Source organism: Myripristis murdjan, chromosome 24 (genome assembly GCF_902150065.1).
Source record: "Myripristis murdjan chromosome 24, fMyrMur1.1, whole genome shotgun sequence".
Lineage (NCBI taxonomy): Eukaryota > Metazoa > Chordata > Actinopteri > Holocentriformes > Holocentridae > Myripristis > Myripristis murdjan.
This window is the reverse complement of record NC_044003.1, coordinates 9,789,107-9,812,509: the sequence shown is the minus strand read 5'-3', so window position 1 is coordinate 9,812,509 and position 23,403 is coordinate 9,789,107. Positions and strand designations below refer to the sequence as shown.

Sequence of the window (23,403 nt, the reverse complement as noted above, 5' to 3'; positions counted from 1 at the left end):
GCACACGTTAATGACACAACACCACAATATAAAAGCACAACTCAGCCCATAGATGAAAAAAATTGTCATTTTCACTTAAGTGTATAAAAAAAAGTTTTATTGGCAAATGCAAAATATCAAATTTTAAACATAAGAAATCCTTGTAGGTTTATCTAAGGGTATACCCACATCATTTTGTAAAAACAAGTAACCTGACGTGTCATTCAGAAGGCTGAGCACATTGGAATGAATGCAATTAAATGGTCTCGAAGGAAGCAGATATGGCAAATTCAAGTTGGTGGTGGATTGCAGGAATCCACTCTCACCGTACACAAAGGAAAAACAAATCAACATTCACAAGAGATTTACAAGTAGGACATGGAGATCGGTAATAAATATAATGCTTTTGATGCGGAGTTGGGTAAGAGTTGGATCCTCGAAGGGCGGACAGCACCGTTGTGTTGTGGTAGAAAAAAAATAATCAAAAAAATAAACAAATCAGGCACTGCTGGTCTGCTCAGTCTTTACGCTGCTGGAGGAAAGATGAAGAATGATGAGCATGAGATTAATATTTCAAAAGGAGATTTACTGGAATTTACTACAATTATGGGAAAATGTGCACTGCATTGTATTGAGGATTACAATGTTTCATTTTGGCTAATTTACACATTTAAAAATCAAATGCTTGAGGCAAATACTCACGTTTGATTTAAAATTCTCTACACTTAATATTGAACAACATTTAATCAGATGGATCTTTATGTCTCTTTGGGAGAAGTGAGTAAATATTAAACATTAAAGACAAAAATAATCTGATGAAATGTGTTTTATATCTGTACAATCTCATTAAAATCCCACGTTTTAGACAAATTTTGTTAGAAACAGGCACTGCAAGTCACCTTTTTGAGTCCGGCTTCTCAGCACTGCTGTCTTTCCCTTTCTCTTCCTCTTTTATCTCTGGAGGAGGGAGGAGCGACAAAGAAACAAAACAAAACACAGACATCAACATCATTTTGTCATTTCGGCGCTGTAGAATAAGCCCGCCAGCGTTTCTCCTCATTATCCAGCTTCTGAGCACTCACCGGCTTTCTTCTCCTCGCCCTCCTTCTTGTCGTCCTCTACCCTCTGCCGCTTGGCTCCTTTTTTGTGATTGGCCACGTTCCGCCTGCCTCCCTCTCCTTCATCCTCGGAGTCCGAGAACTCCTCATCGCAGGCTATCCTCTTGTCTGAGGCACGAACTGCAGTGAGACAAGGAGACATTACGCTGAGATCATCTTCAGTGACGGCCAAGATGGATCACCTGCTTTGTACCGCTCTGACGGCCCACCGGCAGGACGGACCAACTTCCTGTCTTTCAGAGGCTGTAGAGGGCTCCGTTTTAAAGCCAGGGAAGTTACTGGTATCAAATAAAAGGGGACAACATAAGGAATCAACTGATGTCAAATATATCAGGCTAGGTTGTTGGCAAGGGGACTAAATATTGCTCCAAAGTTAGGCTAAAATTTGTCGAGGGAAATAACAGCATGGCTATTTTCAAAGAGGTTCCTTGACCTCTGACCTCAAGATATTTGACGGTAAAATGGGCTTTATGGTAACAAACAGGTCTCCCCCTTGCAGACGTGCCTGTCTCATGCTAATCCCATGAGTTTGGGGCAAAAACCATGCAGATTTTTTTTTCTTTTCTTCACAGAAGTGCTCACCATCCCGTCACTGAAAATGCACTTCTTACAGAAATCTCCATTTAGAAGTTTTTGATCTTGGTGTCCTAATGTGGCATTTTGGAGAGACTTTTAACCATCTTTATTCATTCTCGAGTGGTCAAAAACGGCTAAATTTTGCACCAAATCTTTGTAAAAAATGGTGTCGACCTCAAAGTTGCTGCAAGAGCTTATGACACATAATTGAGCACTGGTATAGCTATCATATCATATGCTCCCATCTTAATGTTGTAACTCTTATACACTCTAAAGAAATAAATAAAATAAATAGGCGCCTCACCAAAATACAATGTTTATCCCATATTTATGATTACAATATCTTGACACACAGTGCTGGGCGGCATCTAAAATCGATCTTTAGGTTCCCAGCTGTACTATATTGCTGATATCATATAGTGATATTGCATAAATGCGGTGGTTTAAAAGACACATGCATATGTCATTGACTTGGAGGTCTTCTCAGGAGCAAAATTAGTAAAGATGCCTCATGCAGGGCGGAAAAGAGTCACTGCTAGTAAATCTGGCTCAGGCTTTTGATGTGTCTTTTGGTGGGTAGCCAGCCACCGTTTAGCGCCTCGATCGTGCTCTAAAACTCCAGTTGGCTGGTAAAACAATGAAAGTGCTTGGTCAGTTTGGGGATTTACAAGACACTGTGGCCTGCAGAGGTGCTCCGCTGTCCTGGTCTGAAGTCTCCTCCAAATATCCGCCACGATTCGGGCAGCCGGTCTCCGCTTTAGCCATGGTTCACTTTATATCAGTGTCAGACAGATAAAGACCCAGCAGCGCCAAGAGAGGTAAGCCACCTTGTGCATTCTCCTGGTAAGAGATGTCAACTTTCACTTCCACCTCTGTGTCTGAAAAGTGCTTTTCCTCTTCTTCCTTTTCAGGAATAAGCGGCGCAGTCACTGGCATTCTCTAGTCCATTTTGTATTTTCAAGAATACTATTACTCTGCTGTGGGGAAAAAGAGTTTAACTCACGCAGGCCATTGGAAAAAATGACATATAACCTGTAAGGTCACCCACGGGCATTATTACTCTGAAACTAAAGCCTGAGGAATCTCACTGCTATTTGTTGTTTTTGCTGCTGTTGATTATTGTTGACCTTTTGGGGAGATAATTCATTTTCTCTTTCTGCTGAACTAAGTGGTTAAAATTTGCCATCCAATGACTGTTTGACATGCACAAGAGTGTAAGAATGAGTGCCATTCTGTGGCCCGGTTTGCATGGAATAGGTTGATCAGTTTATAGTCTACAGATATATTTTAATCATATTTATTAAATTTTTTTATTACACCTATAGGATATACAAAGGTTTTTTTTTTCTTATATTCTTTGTAATGAGATATTTTATATTATCTGTTGTGTTCATTTTCGCAGAGACATATCTTTCTCTCTTCTAGTGATGATAGGTATATTTTGTGTATTACTGTTCCTGTGCAATGTCTGGATAACCTGCTGCTCTAACATAAGAATTTCCCAATTTTGGATCAATAAAGTATATCTATCTATCTCTCTGTGTGCATATATGTGATACTTATCTGTATATATGTAATGAAGCATCATGCGACCTGGCTGGACTGGTTTATGCATAGACACCAGTGTGTGTGTGTGTGTGTGTGTCCCTGGGCATACAGCTGTTCAATATGGACTGTGTTCATATTGTGTTCGTCATAAGACATTCTCATTATGTGAGGATTATACAAAAGACAAAGGATGTACAATATCCTTTGGTTTAAGATTTATGTCCTTTTTGTATTTTCCCTTTGGAACTGTTTACAAAAAATCAAGTAACAGATTTAACAGATTTTAGAGCATATTCAGGAGTGAAAGGGGTCTGTTGGGAAGACGGAGGGCTGTCTTACTGGACATGCGTTTGTCGGGGTCCTCGGTGTCCTCGTCCACCGTGTCATCTGGGACGGCGTCCTCGGGGATCGCCTGCATCTGCACCCCGGGGGCGTGAGGCAGCATCCGCAGGTTCTCAAACAGACGCTGCCTGAGCGGCGAGACACACGGGGGAAATTATTCAGATATTCAAGGTTACTAATTTTAAAATTTCAAAAAGGGACACAGTGTTATTTGCTGCCTCTGTTGTCAAGCACTCTGACCTTTGTTCCTATTACTAACAGCTGCCTGTAATGCTGCTGATCTTATTCCTCTGCTGTCTCCGGTCACTTTAACTTCTAATATGTAAACAGAAGAACCCATTTTTTTAGCAGACATTTACTGTTTTCCGTGGCTTTTACAGCAGCAGAGGTTAATAGCATGACCTGCAGGGTGTGTGCTGTGTGGCAGTGGCTTGGCACATAAGAGCACATAACACACTCGAGTAAGAAATCACCAGAACATATTCAAGAGCACAGCACAGGGAAATTATATCAGAGGAATCCATTCAGTGGGCTGTTACAATTTAAAATAACATGAGAATGTTTGAACTTTAACATTTCCAGAATGAAAAAACTCTAATTGGAAGGGCGAAGCCTACACATATAATTAGGTAGCTACTGTATCATATCAAATACCACTTTTCAAATGTCACACTGGAACTTTCCACAGCCTGAGCGAATGGCTTTCCATAACCTAAGTAAATGAAGCAGGACTGTACTTGTATTTTTTTTATTTTATTTTTTAATTTTTTTCATAGCACTGTCTAGCTGTACATTCAATACTCAGCTCTCCCAAACACAGTGTAGATTTTAAATATATTGTTTCATTTCAGTCAAGTCAAGCTGCTGCAGAATGCTTTCTTTTCCTCTGATCAGGTCACACACCTCTTCTGTTTGTGAAACGTTTCCATTGTTGAGCCATTTGTTTTCACACTTTGCTGTTTGGTGCTGTGTCCCTCTCATGACAGCGCATGTGTATGCAGTGTTTTCAAGTCAAAATGTGACTGATCGAGATGAAGCTTCCTGGTGCTCAGGTTTTAGTATCGCCACCCCACCAGGGCCAAAATGAGGTTCCATGAAATTTATCCGGATCTGTATCGTAGCTATGGAAACAATTTCAAAACCTGTGATACTGGTTTCATGGCACAGCACACCCTGCTAAAATCCTACATTTGAAAAGGGCTACTGCATCATCAATCACAGATAATAGTACCCATAAGACCCATTCTGTGTTATATGCAGAGGTGGTTTTTGTTGCTTCTATTTTTTGCAACTTTGGTAAGAAAATGTACCATAAAAGCATTATAAATTCAAAGCACATACTTGATCTTGTCCATGTACTCCTGCGTGTTCTGGTTGGTCATGTTGGAGGGGCTGATGTGCAGCTTGAAATCGGGGCCGAAGTACTCAAAGTAGTCGTTGTACGGCAGCTCTGGAACAGAAACATCATCGGAAAAAGTAAGCACACTGTCCCGGGCCAAGATGAACGCGGCCGTTAAAGGATTTCTACGCCGATGTTAAAACAAGGCGTCAAATTACCGGTCCTTTCCGATGAAAAAGGAGGGATAACACACCTGTTAATGAGATTTACGACCTACAGCGACCCCGCGCTGAGGGCAGGATATATTGAAAAGGAGTGAGAACTTCAGTTAATGTCCTGAAATTCCATTAAGAGAACCGCTGGCCCTTTCGACGGGCCGCGATAATGTCCTCTCTCACTCCGTTACACACACTCAGTAACACAGACGTTCCGCTGACTCAGCTTCCTGCGGGGTGAAAGAGTAACGGGCCGTTCCTTCCCAGAGGTGAGGCCATTTAACATTCCCTCCTGAGCGATCCCCAGACCCCACCAAGCACCTGCCACCCAGGCTGAGGAGGGCGCGGGGAGGTGAACCACGGAAAGCGCTGCAGTTGGATTTGATAGCTGCATATGGCTGAGAAACGCCGCAATGCTTTGAGATTCCAGTATTTAAAAAGCCCTACGGGTTGTAAGCTCAAGTTCTTTTTTTTAAATCTCTCTCTGACATACAAAAACATTTAATGAAACAAGAGAATAAATTATATTCTGAGTAACATCTGTAATTAGGCAAGCCTTCTGCTTCCCCATGCAGAGTCAGACCACAGCTGATTGTCTTCCCCAGAGAAAATGTCATAAAACATAGAATAATCTATAATCTTAATGCTTTTCAATATTTTCAAAACATTTATATGCCTTAAAATTATTTTAGAGTCCACAAATCAGTTCAGTAAGTATTGTTATGCATGTTTGTTACCTAACCCTACTTAAATGATTCGAAAAGTGACACTAGCAGAATAACAATGATGCTGTAGTTGATAGGGATGCACCAATGCCACTTTGCCAATCCCAATATTGATACCAGTTATGAATCTTTAAGTACTGACTGATACGGAGCACCAATGTGATCTTTACTGTCACTGATCAGTGCAGTTTGGACCATTAGATTGGAGTCACTGGACAAAATGATCAGTAAGAAATCACTCTTTTTTTCCCCTGCCATTTGAGAAACACAGGCTTCTGTGTGGCAAAAGCAGAGAAAAATCAAGACAGCTTGCTTTCATTTCTTAAATATTACTCAGAGATATTAATAGCAACATGGTCTTGGATAAAAATCCCCAACACAGTACTCTGTTTTAGTCCAGTATTGGTTGATAAAAAAGGTAACTCAGCTATGCAAAATGGCGAAGGCAGGTAGAATATAGTGGCACTAACCCAGCCGGGGTAAGGGATTTCATTTTTACAGGGAATACCTGTGGTGAAAAAAGTTTGTATTCATTTTACTGTGTGGCATTTTAGATAAAAGCATCCACCAAACACCACTGCCTACATAAGCTACAACTATCACAGTCATTTTTACAGTTGCATACATTTCATCTTTCATTTCTTCAGTTTCATTTATCTGGGTGTGAAACAGGCACGCCGTTCAGACACACAGCTACACTCGTCCTCATTCACGTCCAGGCTTATCGATGTCTTGTTTAACCACAAGGAGGATCGGTTGAAATTCCTATCAACAGCATCGTTCTGTAACTGATATCCTGTCGAGGGGATCTGTGACAAACCATCTGGGATGTCCGTGTCCAGGGCCACAGCTGTCTCGTAGGTCCAGCAGCGCGCCACGTTGCGGATGGTGTAGCCGCCTCCGCCCAGCATGAGCAGCGGCAGGTTGAAGGACTTCATGTACTCGACACACTTGGCATGGCCTGGCAAGATAGACGCAACGTAATACTCATGAATATGGTTGTTAATTCCAGATGAATGCATATGCACACATGACTTTTCCATGACTTATGACTACAAATGAATGGTAGAGGTTAAAAAAAAATCTGACTTTCTTCACTAGACTGAGATAAACCAATAGAAACCAACGCTTTTTTAAATTATTCAATCAATCTCACCAGAATTGTGCACCATGACTATTCCAAAGGTTTTAACATAATCATTTTTCATACCTTTTTCAGGGCCTGGAAACAGTATTTTCTAATTTACTGACATTTTCAGATTTTTTATGACCCTATGAACCCTGCCGCTTTGAGTCCCCTTCATTTATAGCTCATAGTTTAAAGTATTTTTTTATTTTAAGGCTACAAACCAAAGAAAACGAAGCCATTCATCTGTTTCTTAAGACTATTCTCAGGCCATAAAATCTCCTGAGAATCACTTGAGAGCAACAGCGTTTTACTGGTAAAGCTCCTGCAGATGTGCAGGTGTGCTCACCGCGGATGGTGAGGTTGAAGCAGCCAAGGCGGTCTCCGGAGAGCGAGTCGGCGCCGCACTGAAGGACCACGGCGCTCGGCTGGTACATCTCCATCACCTTGGCCATCACCTGCAGGGCCACAGAAAACAGTCAAGCTCAGGATGGCGGGGGAGTGGGGCAAGCAAGGGCTGAACAGTGGGATATATCCTCCTGTCAACTGTCATCACACATATCACCGATCTCCCGTGTCTTTGTCAACGCCAGAATGGGAGATGTTCATTCTATGTGGCTAAAATGTTGTAATTTCCGTGACCTATATAATTTTTTTTCCCTTAATCTTTTCAGTTGCAGAGCTCTTATTTAAGTTTATTAGTCTGTTTTATTCTGCAGGGGAAGTGAGCATAATGTGAATAAAAATAAATGAATTCAATTTCAGCAACCTTTGGCCCTGCATGCGCTTTGCTGTGTCTTTAGGCTACATTCCATATTATTTCCACTTGTGATGGATTCAGTCCATTACCTGGCCTTGATATATTCATCTATCACCAAACCACGGTGTCAGGACACACACTGTCTCATTACCACCATCACTTGGGTATAAGCACTGGCATTCTGGGTGATAAAGATGTTAGTCTAAGGCTGGATCCAAATGTCTGGACGTGAAAGTTACTGTGAAGTTTGAGGCTGCACGGGCCGTCCAACAATTTACTAAGTCCACAACAGGGGTGGATGATATGGCCCTAAAGTAATATCACAGTATTTCAGGGACGATATTCTTGACAAAATCACAACAGTTTGTTGTATTGTCCCCTTCTGTTGCTACAGTCTTCCTGCACTTCTTACATATTTCTGATCTTTTGTGACCAAACCACTTCCACACGTCGCTCCCCTTATTGGAGCTAAATCCTCCACTGGAGCTGTTGCAATGTTACTCTCACTTTCAGCAATGCTTGTTGTTTGCTGTGTGTGGCGCTCAGATGTCATTACATCAACAAGTCAGAATAAGGTCACTACTACAATATTATTATTACTATTTTTAATCATATTAAAGATTATGCCTGTATTATCATGAACAATATGATACTCCACTTCTACAAAGAGGTGCATACAGACTTTCATGTAGACTTCCACAGAGTCCACTGGGGTGCACACCTCACCTAAGTAAAGCATTAATAATCTTAAAATGCTTTGCTATTCAAAGCAACTGTATGTGTTATTATTCACAATTCAACATGTAGACAACTACATCTGCCAATGTTCATGTTGGGCACGTCATCGGTAACTCGTGAAGTCTGACATCCCATCCAGTTAGTGACTTTTGCATTCCTCACAGCCCGGCTTCAACAAGCCATTTCTGATCAGAGCTTGATTATCACAGTAACTCACACACACCCAAACATGCCCTTTTCTCATTACCATCAAAGCAAAATTTTGGAGCAAGAATGTAAGTTAGGTTATGGCCTAAAAGCTTTGTGGAGCTTCAGATATTTTGAAAATGATTCTGAAAAGAGACAACAGCATAACACAACAATGCAGTGTGAACGTATGAAGCAGTGCATCGTACGGCAGAGATACTCACAGGTTTGAAGATCTGCTCGTATGACTCATCATCGATGCCGTCCCTCAGTGGGAAGTTGACCGCGTAATATTTGCCTTTTCCAGCTCCAATATCCTAAAAAAAACAGACAAAACGATGGAGAACATGAGGGATCACAGCTAAGCAAACTAATAGATCCCCAACTAAAATTTGCACCACAGCAGATCAACAAAAATGCCTTTTCAAAACATTAAAAACCTAACAAGGACTGAAAGAAATTCGTCTTGTAAAGTTTTTTAAATCATATTTGTCATCTATCAAGTAAAAATCCCAAACATTTGCTGATTACAGTTCCAGTAAGAGCACAAAGATGCTAAAATGTGCTTACTTTTCTATTTGTATCATTATAAAAAATAATACTTAGGGTTTTTGGCTGCTGGTCAGAGTAAGAAACAAAATTTTTTGAATTATTTTGGACAATCTGTAGACTAAACAATTATTCAAATTAAAAAAAGAACTGTAACATTAACCAACAATGACAACGATTAATTGCAGCCCTTAACTTAAAACCTATACATTCTTGTTATGCAGATCTTTATGTACTGTTGTTCTTTTCTTCTTCTGCCCTTTCATTCCCCTCTCCTTCACTGCCTGTGATCGCTCAGCACAACTAATCCAAACTAAGTGGGAGAGCGCAGGCTGACTCTCACCCTGAGGTCTCCGGTCCCGGGGAAATACTCCCCATATTTATGGAAGGACACGGTCATGACCCTGTCTGTGGTGTAGAAGGCTTCCTCCACTCCATCTCCGTGATGGATGTCAATATCGATGTACAGCACCCTCTGGTGGTACCTGAGGGACAAGACACGCAGGTACAATAAGGGAAAGGCTGAGGGATACGGACAAAATCAAATATCGTGACAGCTCCGACTGAACACCTTTATATTGATGATATTGTGACGATACTGTAGGGATGACCATTGGCATTTCCACAGGATATTTGCACAAAAGAGATTTTGATCATTTTTGGTAATGTAGATATGATGATAAATCTAGGTAGAAGGCAGAGCAGTCTAATAAGTTCAGAAATTTTTAGCCCTTGACTGTAATTCAGTCAGGAAAAGACAACAACCAGGAAAAGACATACTTACACCATATCAAAATATCCTAAATTCCAGATAATATCTAGTCTCATACCACAATATTGTTGAAATATTGATATATCAACAGGTACTAAATGGTATATTTTCAAGAGAAAGTGCAGAACCTGCAAAGCAAAATGTCTGCAAGAAAATTGTTCTTCTCAGAGGAAATAGGAGCTTATCTTCTTTCTCATTAGCTGCATTTTCATACAAGCTGATTTGGCAAGCTAAAAATATGATGAATTGTGTAAAATGGAGATTCTATCATGTTTTTTTTTTTTAACCAATGGAGATTTCTTTAACAGTGAGCGTCACTCACTTGAGCAGCTCCAGGATGGCCAGGACGATGTCGTTGACGTAGCAGAAGCCAGACGCCTCAGACTTCTTTGCGTGGTGGAGTCCTCCCGCCCAGTTCACTGCGATGTCAGTCTGCTGCCGGTTCAGTTTCACCGAGCCCGCTGTGCCGCACAGAAAGCTGCTTTAGTTAAGTTTGCAGTTTGAAATATGTGCATGTGTAATGGCATAGATTTTCCATCCCAAACTTCCATACTTTTTTCCCTGGCCTTACTGGATTTTAACATTTTAGTTGGTGTTCAACAGGATGAACAGAATATACAATAAGAGCTAGAAAATAGGATTGAGCCACATATTTTTGTAGCTGAAGATCATTATTTTCTACCAGCACATATTTCAGCACAATATGTGAAATGGAGGTCCACAGCTGCATAGTGCATGTGCAGTTACATGGAATTACACATTTTTTAGGGTGTAAGAATAACTGTACAGGAACCTTAACCTCTGGAAATTCAAATTAAAGTGCTATAAAATGCTTTGGACTGTAGTTGTCTGAAAAAAAAAAAAAAAAAAAAAAAAGCTGTAAAACTAGCCGGATGCACTAAAGAAAATCTCTCAGGCAATATTTTCTCATAAAAAAAAAAAAAATCAAATCATGTCCTTTACTGAGCAGCATCAACTTTCTAATATGAAGAAAAAGTTGTACTATTGAGAAAATCTCACTTGAACTGTAAATCTTCACATCTTAGTGGTAATTTTTATATGCAGCGCCCATAATGCTCTTTGCAATGAATTCCCATGATGGTGCACAACAGGTGAACAAAGCTCTGGGTTCCTCTGATTCATATAGAAGCTGCCATTCATGATTAGTGGCATTTTGAGAGAGAATTTTTCGTTTTTGCCTCAAGTCCAGACTTTCAGAAGGGATGTTTTTCATCAATGTGCAGGTGACGGAGGTGCCACTGCCCCCCATCCCGTCAAACTGCTCACTATTTCCAGCTTTCCCTTTAACTTACCAGCAGAGCCACCAGTGGACAGCTGGCAGAACTCAAACAAGCCATCGAACACGGGACAGTCCTCTCCAACGTTGACTGCAGGACAGAACAGTGAAGTATTACAAGGGCACATCAATGGCAAATCAATTATCGATATGTCTACCAACGAAACATGAACCAAAGATTTAAGATTGAAAAAGTGTCATGTTAATAAAAACTCAAAACATTACAGCATTTTGAAAAATGTATTGAAAATGTATTTGAACTTCAACTCAAACTTCAAAAATTCAGCGCAAAAACAACAACAACAACAGTTCATAAAATGCATATATGGACACAAATAAGTGAATATTTGAAACAAGGTGCCGACTTAAGTGTAAAATGTGTGTAACTCTGCTTCTAAAGTGAGATGCAGGTAATTTGCTGGGTAAATATGAGTGAATAAATCATATTCGCCCAAAGGCTTATGCATGAAACAAACTGACAAAGACGAAAACTAACAACATTTCTCTGTAATTTTAGTTTATTTTAGTTCGTTTTATAAAATCTCAATTCATTTTCAGTCAGTTATCTGTTTTTGTATCTCAGCTGATGAAATTATTTTTCCATTATCTTCGGCTTCATTACTTTTCATTGATCAGTGTTGAAGACTAATTTCAGATGCCAAAACCCCTGAGTTTGTGTCTTTAAAAAAGCAGATTGTCTTCATTTTTGACATTTTTGGCACACAAAGATCTATGCTTCTCAAAATGTGGGGGGAAAAGGAAGAATTTACGATAAATTATTTCATCCGGTGACCCCAAATGAACAGTCCGAGCTGAGTAATGCGTTCAATCAATCGAGACAAATCGATACAAACCACTTAACGTTTTTGGACTGGGTATCAGCACTGAAAAAATACAATCAGTACAACAGTAAACAAGATGTAAGATACATTCTGGCACATTCACACAATAACGCCACCCATCAGGAACCTGGTCAAATATTCCCTGATTTTCCAGGAATAGGCTTCCATGAAAATTCCATGATATTCCAGCGTTCATCACTTACACCGCTGCATTTGCTTGCTGAACTCGGACATGTTGTCTGGCCGTATGGATCGGAGGAACTTGATGTAATCGTCACTGTGGTATTTTGTCATCTCCTCTGCTGTGGCTTTGTGTGGTCTCTGCAGCGCAACAGAAGCAAAAGAGGCTGGAATGAGAGTGAGGGCTTATGTACATGTTTCATTTCCATCTTGCTGCCTGTTAAAATGTTACAGCAGAGAAAGAGGAAATGTAAAACTAAAAAAAAAAAAAAAAAATTACTATTAGTCGTTAGAAACGTACGTATATTTCCATTTTCCTGTAAAGCCCGTAGTTGAGCAGTAGGTTGTGAGTCATGCGTATGCGATGTGGTTTCATGGGATGCCCTTGCCCGTAGTAATAATTTCCGATGTCACCTGCAAAGGGAACCATAACAGGTTAAACAGCACATTCACCAGCTCCAGGCAGTGGCTGGTGAGTCTGCCATCCATTTGTTTGTGGCCTTAAACCAGGTCAGCGGTGACACACACACACACACACTCCAGAGAGCACTGCCATTAGAGCAATCTCAATAACACAAAATGCAAGAAATGAGACGTGGGTAAAGATCATCTTCAAAACAAAATACAATCTCAAAGCTTTTCAAAAACATTTCTCATTCTCATTTGCCACACATTTTCTGACTTCAGCTGCACTAAGATCACCGAGACGCTCAGCCTGTCTTACTTGCTCTCTGTTCACGCCATTATAAAATTAATACTTGGGATTTCTGGCTGCTAGTCGGACTAGGGAAGCAATTTGAAGCCTTTCACTTTCACTTTGGGCTCTGGTGAGCATTTGTCGATGTTTGTGACGCTTTTAGACTTCACAATTCATCCAAAGATAATGAACTGATTAGCTGACATTGAAAATAATCATTAGTTGCAGCCCTACATATAACAAGCTGATCTTGGTACTTCTGACATGTTCCCAGAGGCAGATTTATCACCATAATGCCTCATGTAAACAGCACTGCAAAATCCCCTATCCAGCTTTATATTGTTGCTGTGAATCAGAGCATTTGAGAACAAATAAAAAAAAATAATCAGGTTGTTCCATTAGGTATCATTAGCGTTGCCTCATCAGCACAGTTATATTATGTACTATATTATAGACATGTTCTCTATAGACCTGCTGCCTGCTAGGACACTCTGACGCCACCAAGTGACACTTTTTGGCACTGCGCCCCTGAAATTCACCAACACTGTGTCACCAAACAGTGGTCACCTTTTCATTCTAAAGTCTTCCTGCACTTCATTGACCTAGGTGGTTACGATTAAAGAGAAGTGATTCCTCTGTGGATGGTGCGCTTTCTGTGAAATGTCGCTCATCTGTGCGCACAGACGCGTAAACAGAGTGCGCACCAAGGAGGCCTGAGCGCACCGTCAACGAAACAAGTGCAGATGTCGCTTTGCGCGTCTCAAAACTTTTAATTTCTGTGAGAATTCCTCAATGAAAAACCAAACCAACAACTGAATACCATATAAACTATACTGGGGTGCAATCAGTGGCACAGCCTGGTCACTGGTACACTGATGGAAATGACCAGCAGTGAGAAACCCCATTCAACACCTCGCGTATCGCCTTATTTTATATATATCTTTTATTTCCAGCACTTTAAATTGGTTTAAAGGTGAGTGACATTTAACGCTAACTGTATGCCTCATATCACAAGCTGGTGGGTGATGTTATGTTAGCACCAGGCCACACAACAACCCCATAGTAAACTGCATGTTAGCTAAAGCTTAGCACAACACAGCTAAGCGGCTAAGCGTTAGCCTGCCTGATGCTCCTGTCTGCGCTCCACACATCAGGGGTTCCCGTACCGTCGTAGTAGTAGCACACCTTCTTCTTGGTCCCGCCTGCAGTCGTGTAAGCCATGATTATGGTGTGTATGTATTTTTTTCCGCTTTAGTGAGTTTGTGATCGTTGAGCCGATGAAGACGAGGATGGACAGGAACAACAGAGAAGAAGAGTACAAGGCGATGAATGGGAGGCGCGACGGCACCGGGGCGGAGCTGCCAGAAACATGAAGTGGCCCCGGGTCCCAGACAGGCAGCATGCGCGTCTGAGTCAGGATTTCAGTGCTGCTGCAGGAACAGCTAAAGTGGAAACCCTCCTCATGGATTTGCTGATGATGGGATCTGGAGGAGGAGAGCACTCATCCCAAATCCACACAACCACATCCAAATTATCTTCTGGGAGAGCCAAATCCTGGGATGCAGAGCCCTCATGCTGCTTGATGTGGCTCATGAGCTGAGGCTGTCTTTTTTTTTGCATTTTCAACTAAATGAGGGCATGAATCCCCAGTTTGACTATGTCGTGCAATCATGCAACACTAGATGTCAGCATCATCTTGGAGCACAGGCTGCTCGGCTTGGTGATCTGTCTTGAATCCATGATCCATGACAAGTGGAACAGGAGAAGATGCACCTCTGGATCAATCTTTTATTATGTTACTTGCACACACATAGTTTGTGGTGTGTGACTTACCTTAAGGGCAGGATGCAGTCGCATGTGTGTGCTTGATCGTACCGCTGGAGAGAAATTCACCGTGCCCCCTCTCCAGGTCAGAGGTCAGGTTGAACTGCACCCTCAGAGCTGGTGGGAGGTCAGTGTCTTGGATAAAGGTGTCGAACTGAAGTTTCCAGGCTGAAAAATGGTCTCCCTACTTTGTACAAAACCTTCCAGACCCTCACTTGTTGCCTTATTTTTGCATTGGACGCTGCTTTCACATTAAAATTGTAATTAAACCCATCAAAAGTTGGGAAACAGTCTGTGTGCTGGTATTTAAATATGACTTGGAGCCCTATCTAAACAGATTCTTGATTAACCTGCTTGATTTGAGAGGAAAATATTTACATACTGACCTGAGATTTTGAATGAAAACATAATGCCATAGGTAGCCTACCAACTATATTTATGAGAACTGGAGAGTAGCTGTTTGAATGCATGTTTCCTTTTATGCCTTGGATTTAAGTGGTGTGGCAAAATTAATCATAGATCAAGAATATTTTGTTCTGTTCAACTCTGCTTAATCAATTTAAATTATAAAAAGTGAGACCAGAGAAGACAATAAATCAGCTGACAAATGTTTACATGTTCTTTTAATTTTTTTTTTTGAACAACACACTTATAATACAGAATGAATATTTGCACATAAACAGACAAATTTGCTAATCGTCATAGAATTAACAGTTGGTTTGACAAGAACCATCAGATGACTTTTTACGTATGGCTTTTTTTTTTTTTTTTTTTTCTTTTTCTTTTTTTGCCTAGCATATTGCAAACCAATGTAAAAGCCGTGAGAAGGAAAGCAACATAGTTACAATATAACACAAGCTCGAGCCTCAAATGCTTGAAAGTTTTGGACATGATTTTTAGACAAGCTTGAAACACTGGATCTTATTCTAATGAGTCTTTTCTGTTCTTCAGCTTGGGCACTGAGAAAAATAATTAAAGGAGGTAACTGAATAATGGAGTAGCCACTGTATTTATTGAAAGTAACAAAAAATTATATAAAAAAAAGGCAAAAAAGTAAAAACCTACAATGTAATAATGGCATCTTGATTGCACATGCAAATCGGATCAAATAAACAACATAAGGGAAAATGAATTATTTTGTTGCTTATCAAAAGTTACACATTTTGTCTTCCTTCATGGTGTTGTATCATGAAACATCATCACATTTAAAGCTTACCGTAACAGCATGAATGTCGTTGCGTTTTTTGAAATGCAACAAATGGTAACATAAAAATAATCTCTTTAATTTGTCACACACTGACATACTGTATTTTTCTCATGGGGGACGATGACAGACAGGTGGAGTGTTCTGCGAGAAGATCAAGTGCTATAAACTGAATCTTTTAGTCAAACCATCAAACTTTTCCTTTTAACTTCACACACTGAAAAACAAACGTACATCAACTTCCTTGAATATTTGGTCACATTGTCATTCTTGTATTAAATTCAATCAAAGTGCTATTTAATATCTCTTGAGGTTGTCAAGCTTGGCATTTTAAAAATGCCGCGCTCAAAACAACCCCGTGTTAGAAGTTCAAAGCTCATCATGGCCAGTTGAATGTCCTACCAGTGATCTGGTAAAACTTCTGATTGAAGGGGTGAAAGAACTTCTGCAGTTTCGCCACCACTGACGGGTCCACCTCTGGATGGATGCGCCCCTTGCTGCCTGCCAGGCACTTGTTGAAGACAATGTTAAATCGCAGACAGTAAAATCCCCTGGTGGCGTTGAAGTACAGGTTGTACTGACTGATCCTGGACGGGAGGTTGAGGAAGCGCTCCACAAGCTGCAGCTCGGGCAGCGGGTCTGTAATGAGGCGATCCCCGTCCACGATGTGGAACTGTTCCACAGGGAAGTACTTCAGCCAGCGCTCCAAGTGTTTGGTGTAGATGCTGGTTCGAACCGCTTTGTACTTTGTGTTCACCTCACAGGTGTTGGTGTCGATGGCCAGCTTCTCGAACTTGTGGTAGGTCTTGTTTTTGCGCTCCTTGCCCTCCAGCACCTGTGTGTAGTCTGACACAGCTCTCGTTGTGGGCTCGCGCACTATGATCAGCAGCTTGATGGAGGAGTTCATCTTGAAGATGCGTTCAGGGACCTCCTCTGTGATGAAGTAGGCCGGGCTCTTTTCAATGGTAATCTGGTGGGGGAACGAGAAGGGCATTTTCCCCCTGTACCAGTCGATGCCGCGGGCGTAGTTTTGGTCATTGTCGAAAAAGTGGATCTCCTGCGAGGCCTTGACCACTGCCGGATGCAGGTTGAGCATCTCCAGCAGGGCGCGGGTGCCCCCCTTGCGCACCCCAATGATGATGGCCCGAGGCAGCTGCTGTACCAGGTTGTGCAGGCGGATTTGCTCTTTGGTGGCATTGCCCTTCCGTAGCTCATGGAGCAGGCCACGCTTAAACTGCAGGGTGCGGAGAGGGATTTGCTCTGGCTCAGGAGGGGCCAGTCTGCTCTCGATGGGGCAAATGGGCTGTAGCCTGAATAAGACAAAAAAAAAAAAAAAACAAGATGTGAGACCTTTAACTTTCAATAAAATGCTTTATTTTAGGGGTAGTAAGACTCCCCTTTCTTGATTACGGTGCCATATCTGATGGTAAGTGGTCTCTGCGGTGGAGTTTTTGAACTTCACTTTACAGAGTCACATCAGACTGTCTGGTGCTCTAACATCTTTTTCCTTGGATTTACTGTTGAAGAGGTTTGAGTCTGTGATGGCGCCGTTCTTTTATATGTCTTTGGTTCATCTTTTGCTCCCTCTGCTCATGCTAGCCATCCAGTTTCTCTTGAAATTACTCCAAGCAAATCAAAGATAGTCAGTAAAACACAGATAGTGCCTGCCTCCTGACATGACTAAATCGTAGCAATGCCAATCGAAAATACAACTCAAAGAGCAGACGAAGCAGATGAGTACGGTTGTACAGCAAGCCAGGAGGTTCAGCATGTGTGATTTTGTCATTTTTGCTCATTGGCATCAGTGGGAAAATGTGAAAAACATGCTTTTGTAGTGGAATAAATTCTGTGTTAGAAATATCTAAGGACAACACAAGCAAAAAGAAATTTTAAAAGCTGAAAGTCTTGTCCATACACAGGGAAAAATCATGGTATTACAACGAATTATTATTGAGAAAACAACTTAATTTGAACCGTGAGTGGTATTTGTGAGGCTCATTAAAATTAAACCGATTTCCTACTTTTTTAACCACAGGATTTAAAGTCTTGCAAATTTATTCACAGCTTGCAATAATGGATCCGGTGCTGCTAACAAATGAACAGGGCGGATGAATTGGACAGTGGCATCAGGTGGATGTTACAAGGCTCTCACAATTGAGGAAGACAGTGGAAAAAAAAAAATCTGCACATAACTTCCTGTGTGTCAGAGGAAAGTTTGCAGGTCTATTTAACACAGAAAATGTAAAAGCTTTGTTTGAATCACTGCTGTATAATACCAATCGCTCACAGAGATCTGCAAAACAGAAATGTATTACTTGAAAGAAAAATAATGTATTTCTGCGATAGTGGTCACCCACCTATCCAAGGTCCCAACCCTGGCCACAAGATAGAGGAGACTTCCGATAGCAAGGCTGGCCAGAACGAGGAGCTTCTGTCTCAGCAGTGCCTGCTGTTTGAATAGCATGGCCCTCCATCAATCTTCAGGACTGCGTCTTCAGCCTGTGGAGAGCAGAGCACATAAACCACTAATCACCAGGGGAAGAGAGACAGCGTAATGTTTATTAACACACACTCAATCAAGTCTTACAAGTGATTAAGCCACACTCACAGAAGCCTGAAAAGTGCTGCAGTGCCATTAGAGAAAATGCCCACCCACCCACCACTTTGTAACTTTTATTTATTTATTTCTGCCAACTCCGGAATCAGATTTGATCTAATGTATGGCGATCAGCATGCCGCGAGCGCCCCGGCTTTTGAGATGGAGCGCAGCCACAAATCAGCGCTTAGGTCTGAGTGTGTAGCCTTTAAAAAATGACTGTGGAGGCAGCTGTCCGATTGTCAAACTCCAGGGAAGCTGAGGTGAGAGCTGGAAGTTGTTAATCTTAAAGAAAGCTGAAATTCCCAAACAAGCCTAGAAGTGCCGGCAGTTAATTCCAAATTGAGGCGGTGTCACCCTCCCAGAGAGCTGATGTATCTGGATGTGCACTACAGAGGAGAAGTCAAGCTGTGGGAGGTAAAAGATTCATGTGCCAAAATAATGCACGGAGAATACAAAATGAATTGAACCCTGTTGCAGAAACTCTGTTGTTTCAAATCAGACCTCGTCGTACTCCTCGGAGCATTATTATTTTGTTTTCTTCTTGAGCTCAGCGGATTTACATGCATATCTAAGCATTTTGTCATAATTAAAACATTCCCATTTTTACATAATGAAAGCTGTGATTTCAGGCAACAAATCAAAGTGGAGTTCTCAGCATCAAAAATCTAAGGTTCCTGGTGTTTATGTGTTTATTTCCCCCCCTCTTACAGATTAAAAATGTAAAATAACCATATCATTATGTGGATATTTATGCAGTACATGACTCTTTTGACCTTCAAAAAAAAAAAAAAAAAAAAGCATTCATCTTTTCAACCAAGAGAGGGCAGTACTTCCTTTTTTTTTACAGCTGGAACATAAACATAGGTAATTGCCTCTCAGTGTAATTAATTACTTTATTCATTCTTTTTTTTTTTTTTTGCAATTATATACTTGAGGCCTTCCCTGCATTTACAGTATAAGCTTACCAAAGTATGGCTGGCTTTGCTAATCCAGTTACAAAAAACAAAAAACAAACCCATACAGAAGTCCTAACACCACTAACACATGACCCCACTTTATTCTAATGCGGTTTCTCAACTGCCTGCATTCAGCATCTAATATAATACAATAGAGGAGGTCCGATCCACTGCAGCATCTCATAAACAAGCGGAGAGAGCTTTTGACCCCACTGTGACTGGAAAACATTTAAGTCATATTGCCTTGTGGTGACTTCTGTGGGGACACTCGCAGAGCAACTGCAATTTCATCAGTCTGACAATGCAGAAGAATAAACCCACTTAGCCAGGGGCCACCCCTGTGTTTGTGGATTCCCATTTAGAAAAGAAATGTTTTTCATTACAGGCTCGTATCTCCGAGACACGAGGGAGTCGCTCACAGATCCCATACCGCAAAAACTATTTTTCTTTTCCTTTTTTTTTAAAAAATACTTCCAGGTCTGGTGCTGAGCCTTTAAATCTGATTTTTCTGGAACAAAATTTCTTGACAAAATTCACTTGTTTCCAGTGAATACAAAACGTTTCATTTCTTTTGTGACAAATGACATTTTGATGTGAGTAGTCTAGCAGAAATGTAATCCACCTTATTGGACATTTTGTCATTTGCTTCAAGAAAATTCTCTGGACAGATTAAACCACATTGGAAACTAGTGAAACTATTTCTTCCCTCTCCTCTTCCCAGCTGGTATATTCTTCCATTTTTAAGATCTAAAGACTAAATAATAAACAAAATAAGTCATTAAAATTGAAGTGTGCTTGCAGTATACAGAATGAGTTTCCACCTCACTGATTCTTTGACCTGCAGAGGCTCACAGCGGCTCCCACAAGACAAACTTCTGTTGTGCTAATGAATAGCACGGGCGCGTCCCTCCACACTGTATTTACGACTTGCTGTATTTATAAGCATACACCAAAAATTAATTGTTTGCTGATGTCAAGGCGCTACAACCAGAATAGCTGCGCCAGGGCACGACCGCAAGAGGGGTCCCACGCAGAGTAATTATTTTCAGAAGTTATGCATGGGGCCAAAGCATCCATTTTTGTTCCAGGGCCTGCTAAAATTTACAGTGGCCATCTGTATTCCTCCCAAAGCTGAGAGTGGGGTATGTTTGACTGCTTTGCTCAAGGAAGCAGTATACGCTTTCAAAAAAAAAAAAAAAAAAAAGAATATCTGTCCCCAGTGGATGTTGATTTACCTTTAAAAGTCAAAAGGGAAAGGAGCATTCTGCAAAGCTAGTAAAAATTGACTGAATATCCTGGCCTCCTCACTTCTGAAGTGATAGCTGCACCCCTGCCAGGCGGGATCACTCCTGAAAGGGAATGTACAGAACTTATTTGTCTGGTGTATAAAGCAGACACTTACACAGTGTGACCCAAATAAACAAGAGGCGAACATTTGAGATTTTCTCCTTGAAGGACTTGAAGACAGAGAGGAATGTTTTGATCGAGCAACCAGAGGGTAGAAGAAGCATCGCTGGCAGAGGAAAAACAAATGGTGACAATCTTTTTTTTTTTTCTTTTTTTTTCCGCAGACGCGAGGCATCATGCACATCATGCAGTAAGCAGGGACGTCTTCGGCGAGGGAAATAAAATTGTCTGCAGAAAGCGCGCAGTCAGTAACAACTGTGAGAGGAATTCTCACCGCTGTAGGAGGGTGCACAGTTACTGATCACATAAATCAAAATATCACTTGAAAAGTTTCTTCCTGTGTGGTGGAAAAGTTTGCCGGAGCTTTCTTTGCAAGACTACTGTTACAGAGCCTTGTGCGGATTTATTTTTTTATTTATTTTTTGTACATCAAAGCTGTGTCATCCATAATAAGGCGTCTTTAATGCTCTTCAGTGTGACAGACATGAATTGACCAGCACAGAAACATACTGAATATTAACTAGTGACTAAAAAAAACTTCTACTGTCTAGTTTGTCTTCTTGGGAATATTAAAAATGAAGTCAGTAGAACCTATTCAATTAGAATTAGGATCTGTAATACAGCAGTTATTAAAATTACAATAGCAAGTACTGGCTAGCAGAATGGACACAGTGACTACTTTTATTAGTGATTAGTGCATTTTAGGGAATAGATGACAAAACAGCCTGCCATAGCACTCTGGTACTCTTGTGGTATTCAAGGTCTGGACTAGGGACCCCTGGGGGTCCTCGAGGGGCTTCCAAGGGGTCCTCAGCAAAATGAGGAATAGTTTAACTTCACTGTAATTTAATTCACTAAAAGCTGCAGCGATACAATTAAACAAACAAACAAACATATGAGTGATTATAACATTATGTTTCAATCCACAGTGTTCAAGTATGGCAACTAAACAATACAAACAAAATTATCTTCTCATATCAGCATCCATACGGCAAAATCTCCTCAAATTCTTGGGTTAATAAAAGTCAACTTGGGGGCAGAAAATGTAACTTAGTCTCAGCTCCTGACCTCCATGTGCTTCCACTCCCAATCATTCACTACATGCAAAATGGACAAAATGAAAAGCAGGTAAATTGCTTTACACAGTTTTGACCGACGTATGTCATGAAGGATCAATCACACAAGAGCTCAAAGCCTTCCGGGCTGATGGGCTGAGAACAAGCGCAGCAGAAAACGGCTACACAAGAACACTGTGTGATAACAGAAATGCTGACCGCTTTTTTAATTTTTTTTTTTTGTTTTAGCTGCGAGCGGCAGCTGTACAGCTCGCTCTGTCGCTCAGTCGGTCAGACGGTTGATCGGTCAACAAACATTTCTGTACCCTCTGGCGGACACAGTTTTCACCCTGCGAGGCTGAAATCTGGCATGGAGGCCAAGTGTGTGTTTGTGTGTGAAGGCGCACGTTTGTGTTCATGCCAATAGGCTAAAAGGGGGCGTGGCAATAGGAGTGGCCTGTCACAGAAAGGCACATAACTTCTAAACAGGTTCATATAACATGGCCAAAGTTTGTAGGCACACACACACACACACACACACACACACCATTTTTCCACGTCCCCTCTCATAACTCATGAACCGGCTGTCGTAGACACGTGTAGGAGGCGTCGCCAGACTCTGCTCAGTCTGGCGACGCCTCCTTCCTAATTGGTGAAGGACAGGCTGTACTTTAGCCACGCCCCCTTTATAGCCCATGAACCATTTGTCATTGAGCCTTGCAGGAGGCGTCACTGGATTTGCTGCGCCCACCCTATGGCAACTGCAGCTTCCTACCTATGAGGCTGAAATCTCCCATGGAGGTCAAGCATGAGTGTGTGTGTCTGTGTGTGTGTGTGTGTGTGTGTGTATGCATACACGTGTGGATGCATGCTCGTACGTGGTGTCAGCTATTGCAAATTTGTGCTTGTTTTTTTTTAAGAGTGTCTGTAATTAAAACACTGAGCAGAGTTGCTGTTCACACTCCTGATAACAACTATAATTAGTTTCAATATAATGTGTCATGGAAAACAAGTATGTGGGTTTGACAGGAAGTGGTTATATGCAGTGACACTACACAAAAACCTGTTTACTTATTAAGGTGCCTGCTGTGCTGTGCTAATTATTTGCGTTGCTCTGTTCTCATTTTCAGTACAGTACACTGGGGTACCGGCAAAAATAGATCCCTGTGTTTGAGCTCTCAGCAGAGTTCCCATTCTGTTGTTAACTCGCTGGAAAACTGAAGGCCGTTTTCATACAGCACAAGGGACACCCAACCCACCCAGCCACCAACCAGCCATGTAAAAAAAAAAAAAAAAAAAAAAAATGCTCAAATACCTTACTTAAGTCAAAGTGGCCAGTGCTGTGATGGAAAAATACAGTTCTGCAATC

General features: G+C 41.2%; 2 protein-coding genes across 4 annotated transcripts in view; both read right to left on the bottom strand.

Annotated features, from left to right (window-relative positions):
- Positions 1-79: 79 nt before the first annotated feature.
- LOC115356246 (histone deacetylase 2) lies at positions 80-14,369 on the bottom strand. 2 transcript variants are annotated; one of them, XM_030047335.1, is made up of 14 exons: positions 14,156-14,369; positions 12,594-12,706; positions 12,316-12,433; positions 11,287-11,361; positions 10,296-10,434; positions 9,545-9,686; positions 8,877-8,969; positions 7,318-7,426; positions 6,663-6,803; positions 4,905-5,013; positions 3,561-3,691; positions 1,062-1,217; positions 879-936; positions 80-508 (listed from the first exon to the last, which is right to left on the bottom strand). In XM_030047335.1, the coding sequence occupies exons 1-14, from the start codon at positions 14,208-14,210 to the stop codon at positions 478-480; spliced, it is 1,470 nt and encodes a 489-aa protein (XP_029903195.1). In that variant the 5' UTR covers positions 14,211-14,369; the 3' UTR covers positions 80-477. The 2 variants fall into 2 exon arrangements, with proteins under 2 accessions (XP_029903195.1, XP_029903193.1); XM_030047333.1 differs by having other exon boundaries at positions 80-511; positions 14,156-14,368.
- A 1,195-nt stretch (positions 14,370-15,564) lies between these two features.
- LOC115356247 (heparan sulfate glucosamine 3-O-sulfotransferase 5) overlaps positions 15,565-23,403 on the bottom strand; it is a 71,171-nt gene continuing 63,332 nt past the window's right edge. For both annotated transcript variants that reach the window (XM_030047336.1, XM_030047337.1), the window contains exons 3-4: positions 18,375-18,516; positions 15,565-17,327 (exon numbers count right to left, since the gene is read on the bottom strand). In XM_030047336.1, the coding sequence (XP_029903196.1) occupies positions 16,397-17,327; positions 18,375-18,481 (1,038 nt within the window). In that variant the 5' untranslated portion in view covers positions 18,482-18,516 and the 3' untranslated portion in view covers positions 15,565-16,396. The remainder of the gene's footprint in view (positions 17,328-18,374; positions 18,517-23,403) is intronic.

Bases quoted from the DNA above. Each gene is read 5' to 3' on its own strand.
- LOC115356246 (XM_030047333.1), bottom strand. From the start codon at position 14,210: ATGGCTTACACGACTGCAGGCGGGACCAAGAAGAAGGTGTGCTACTAC. The intron at 11,362-12,315 runs GTAAGTGATGAA...TCTGTCCTGCAG, and splicing joins CAGCAAGCAAATGCAGCGGT to TCAACGTTGGAGAGGACTGT. The intron at 7,427-8,876 runs GTGAGTATCTCT...GTGGCCCTGCAG, and splicing joins ACGAGCAGATCTTCAAACCT to GTGATGGCCAAGGTGATGGA.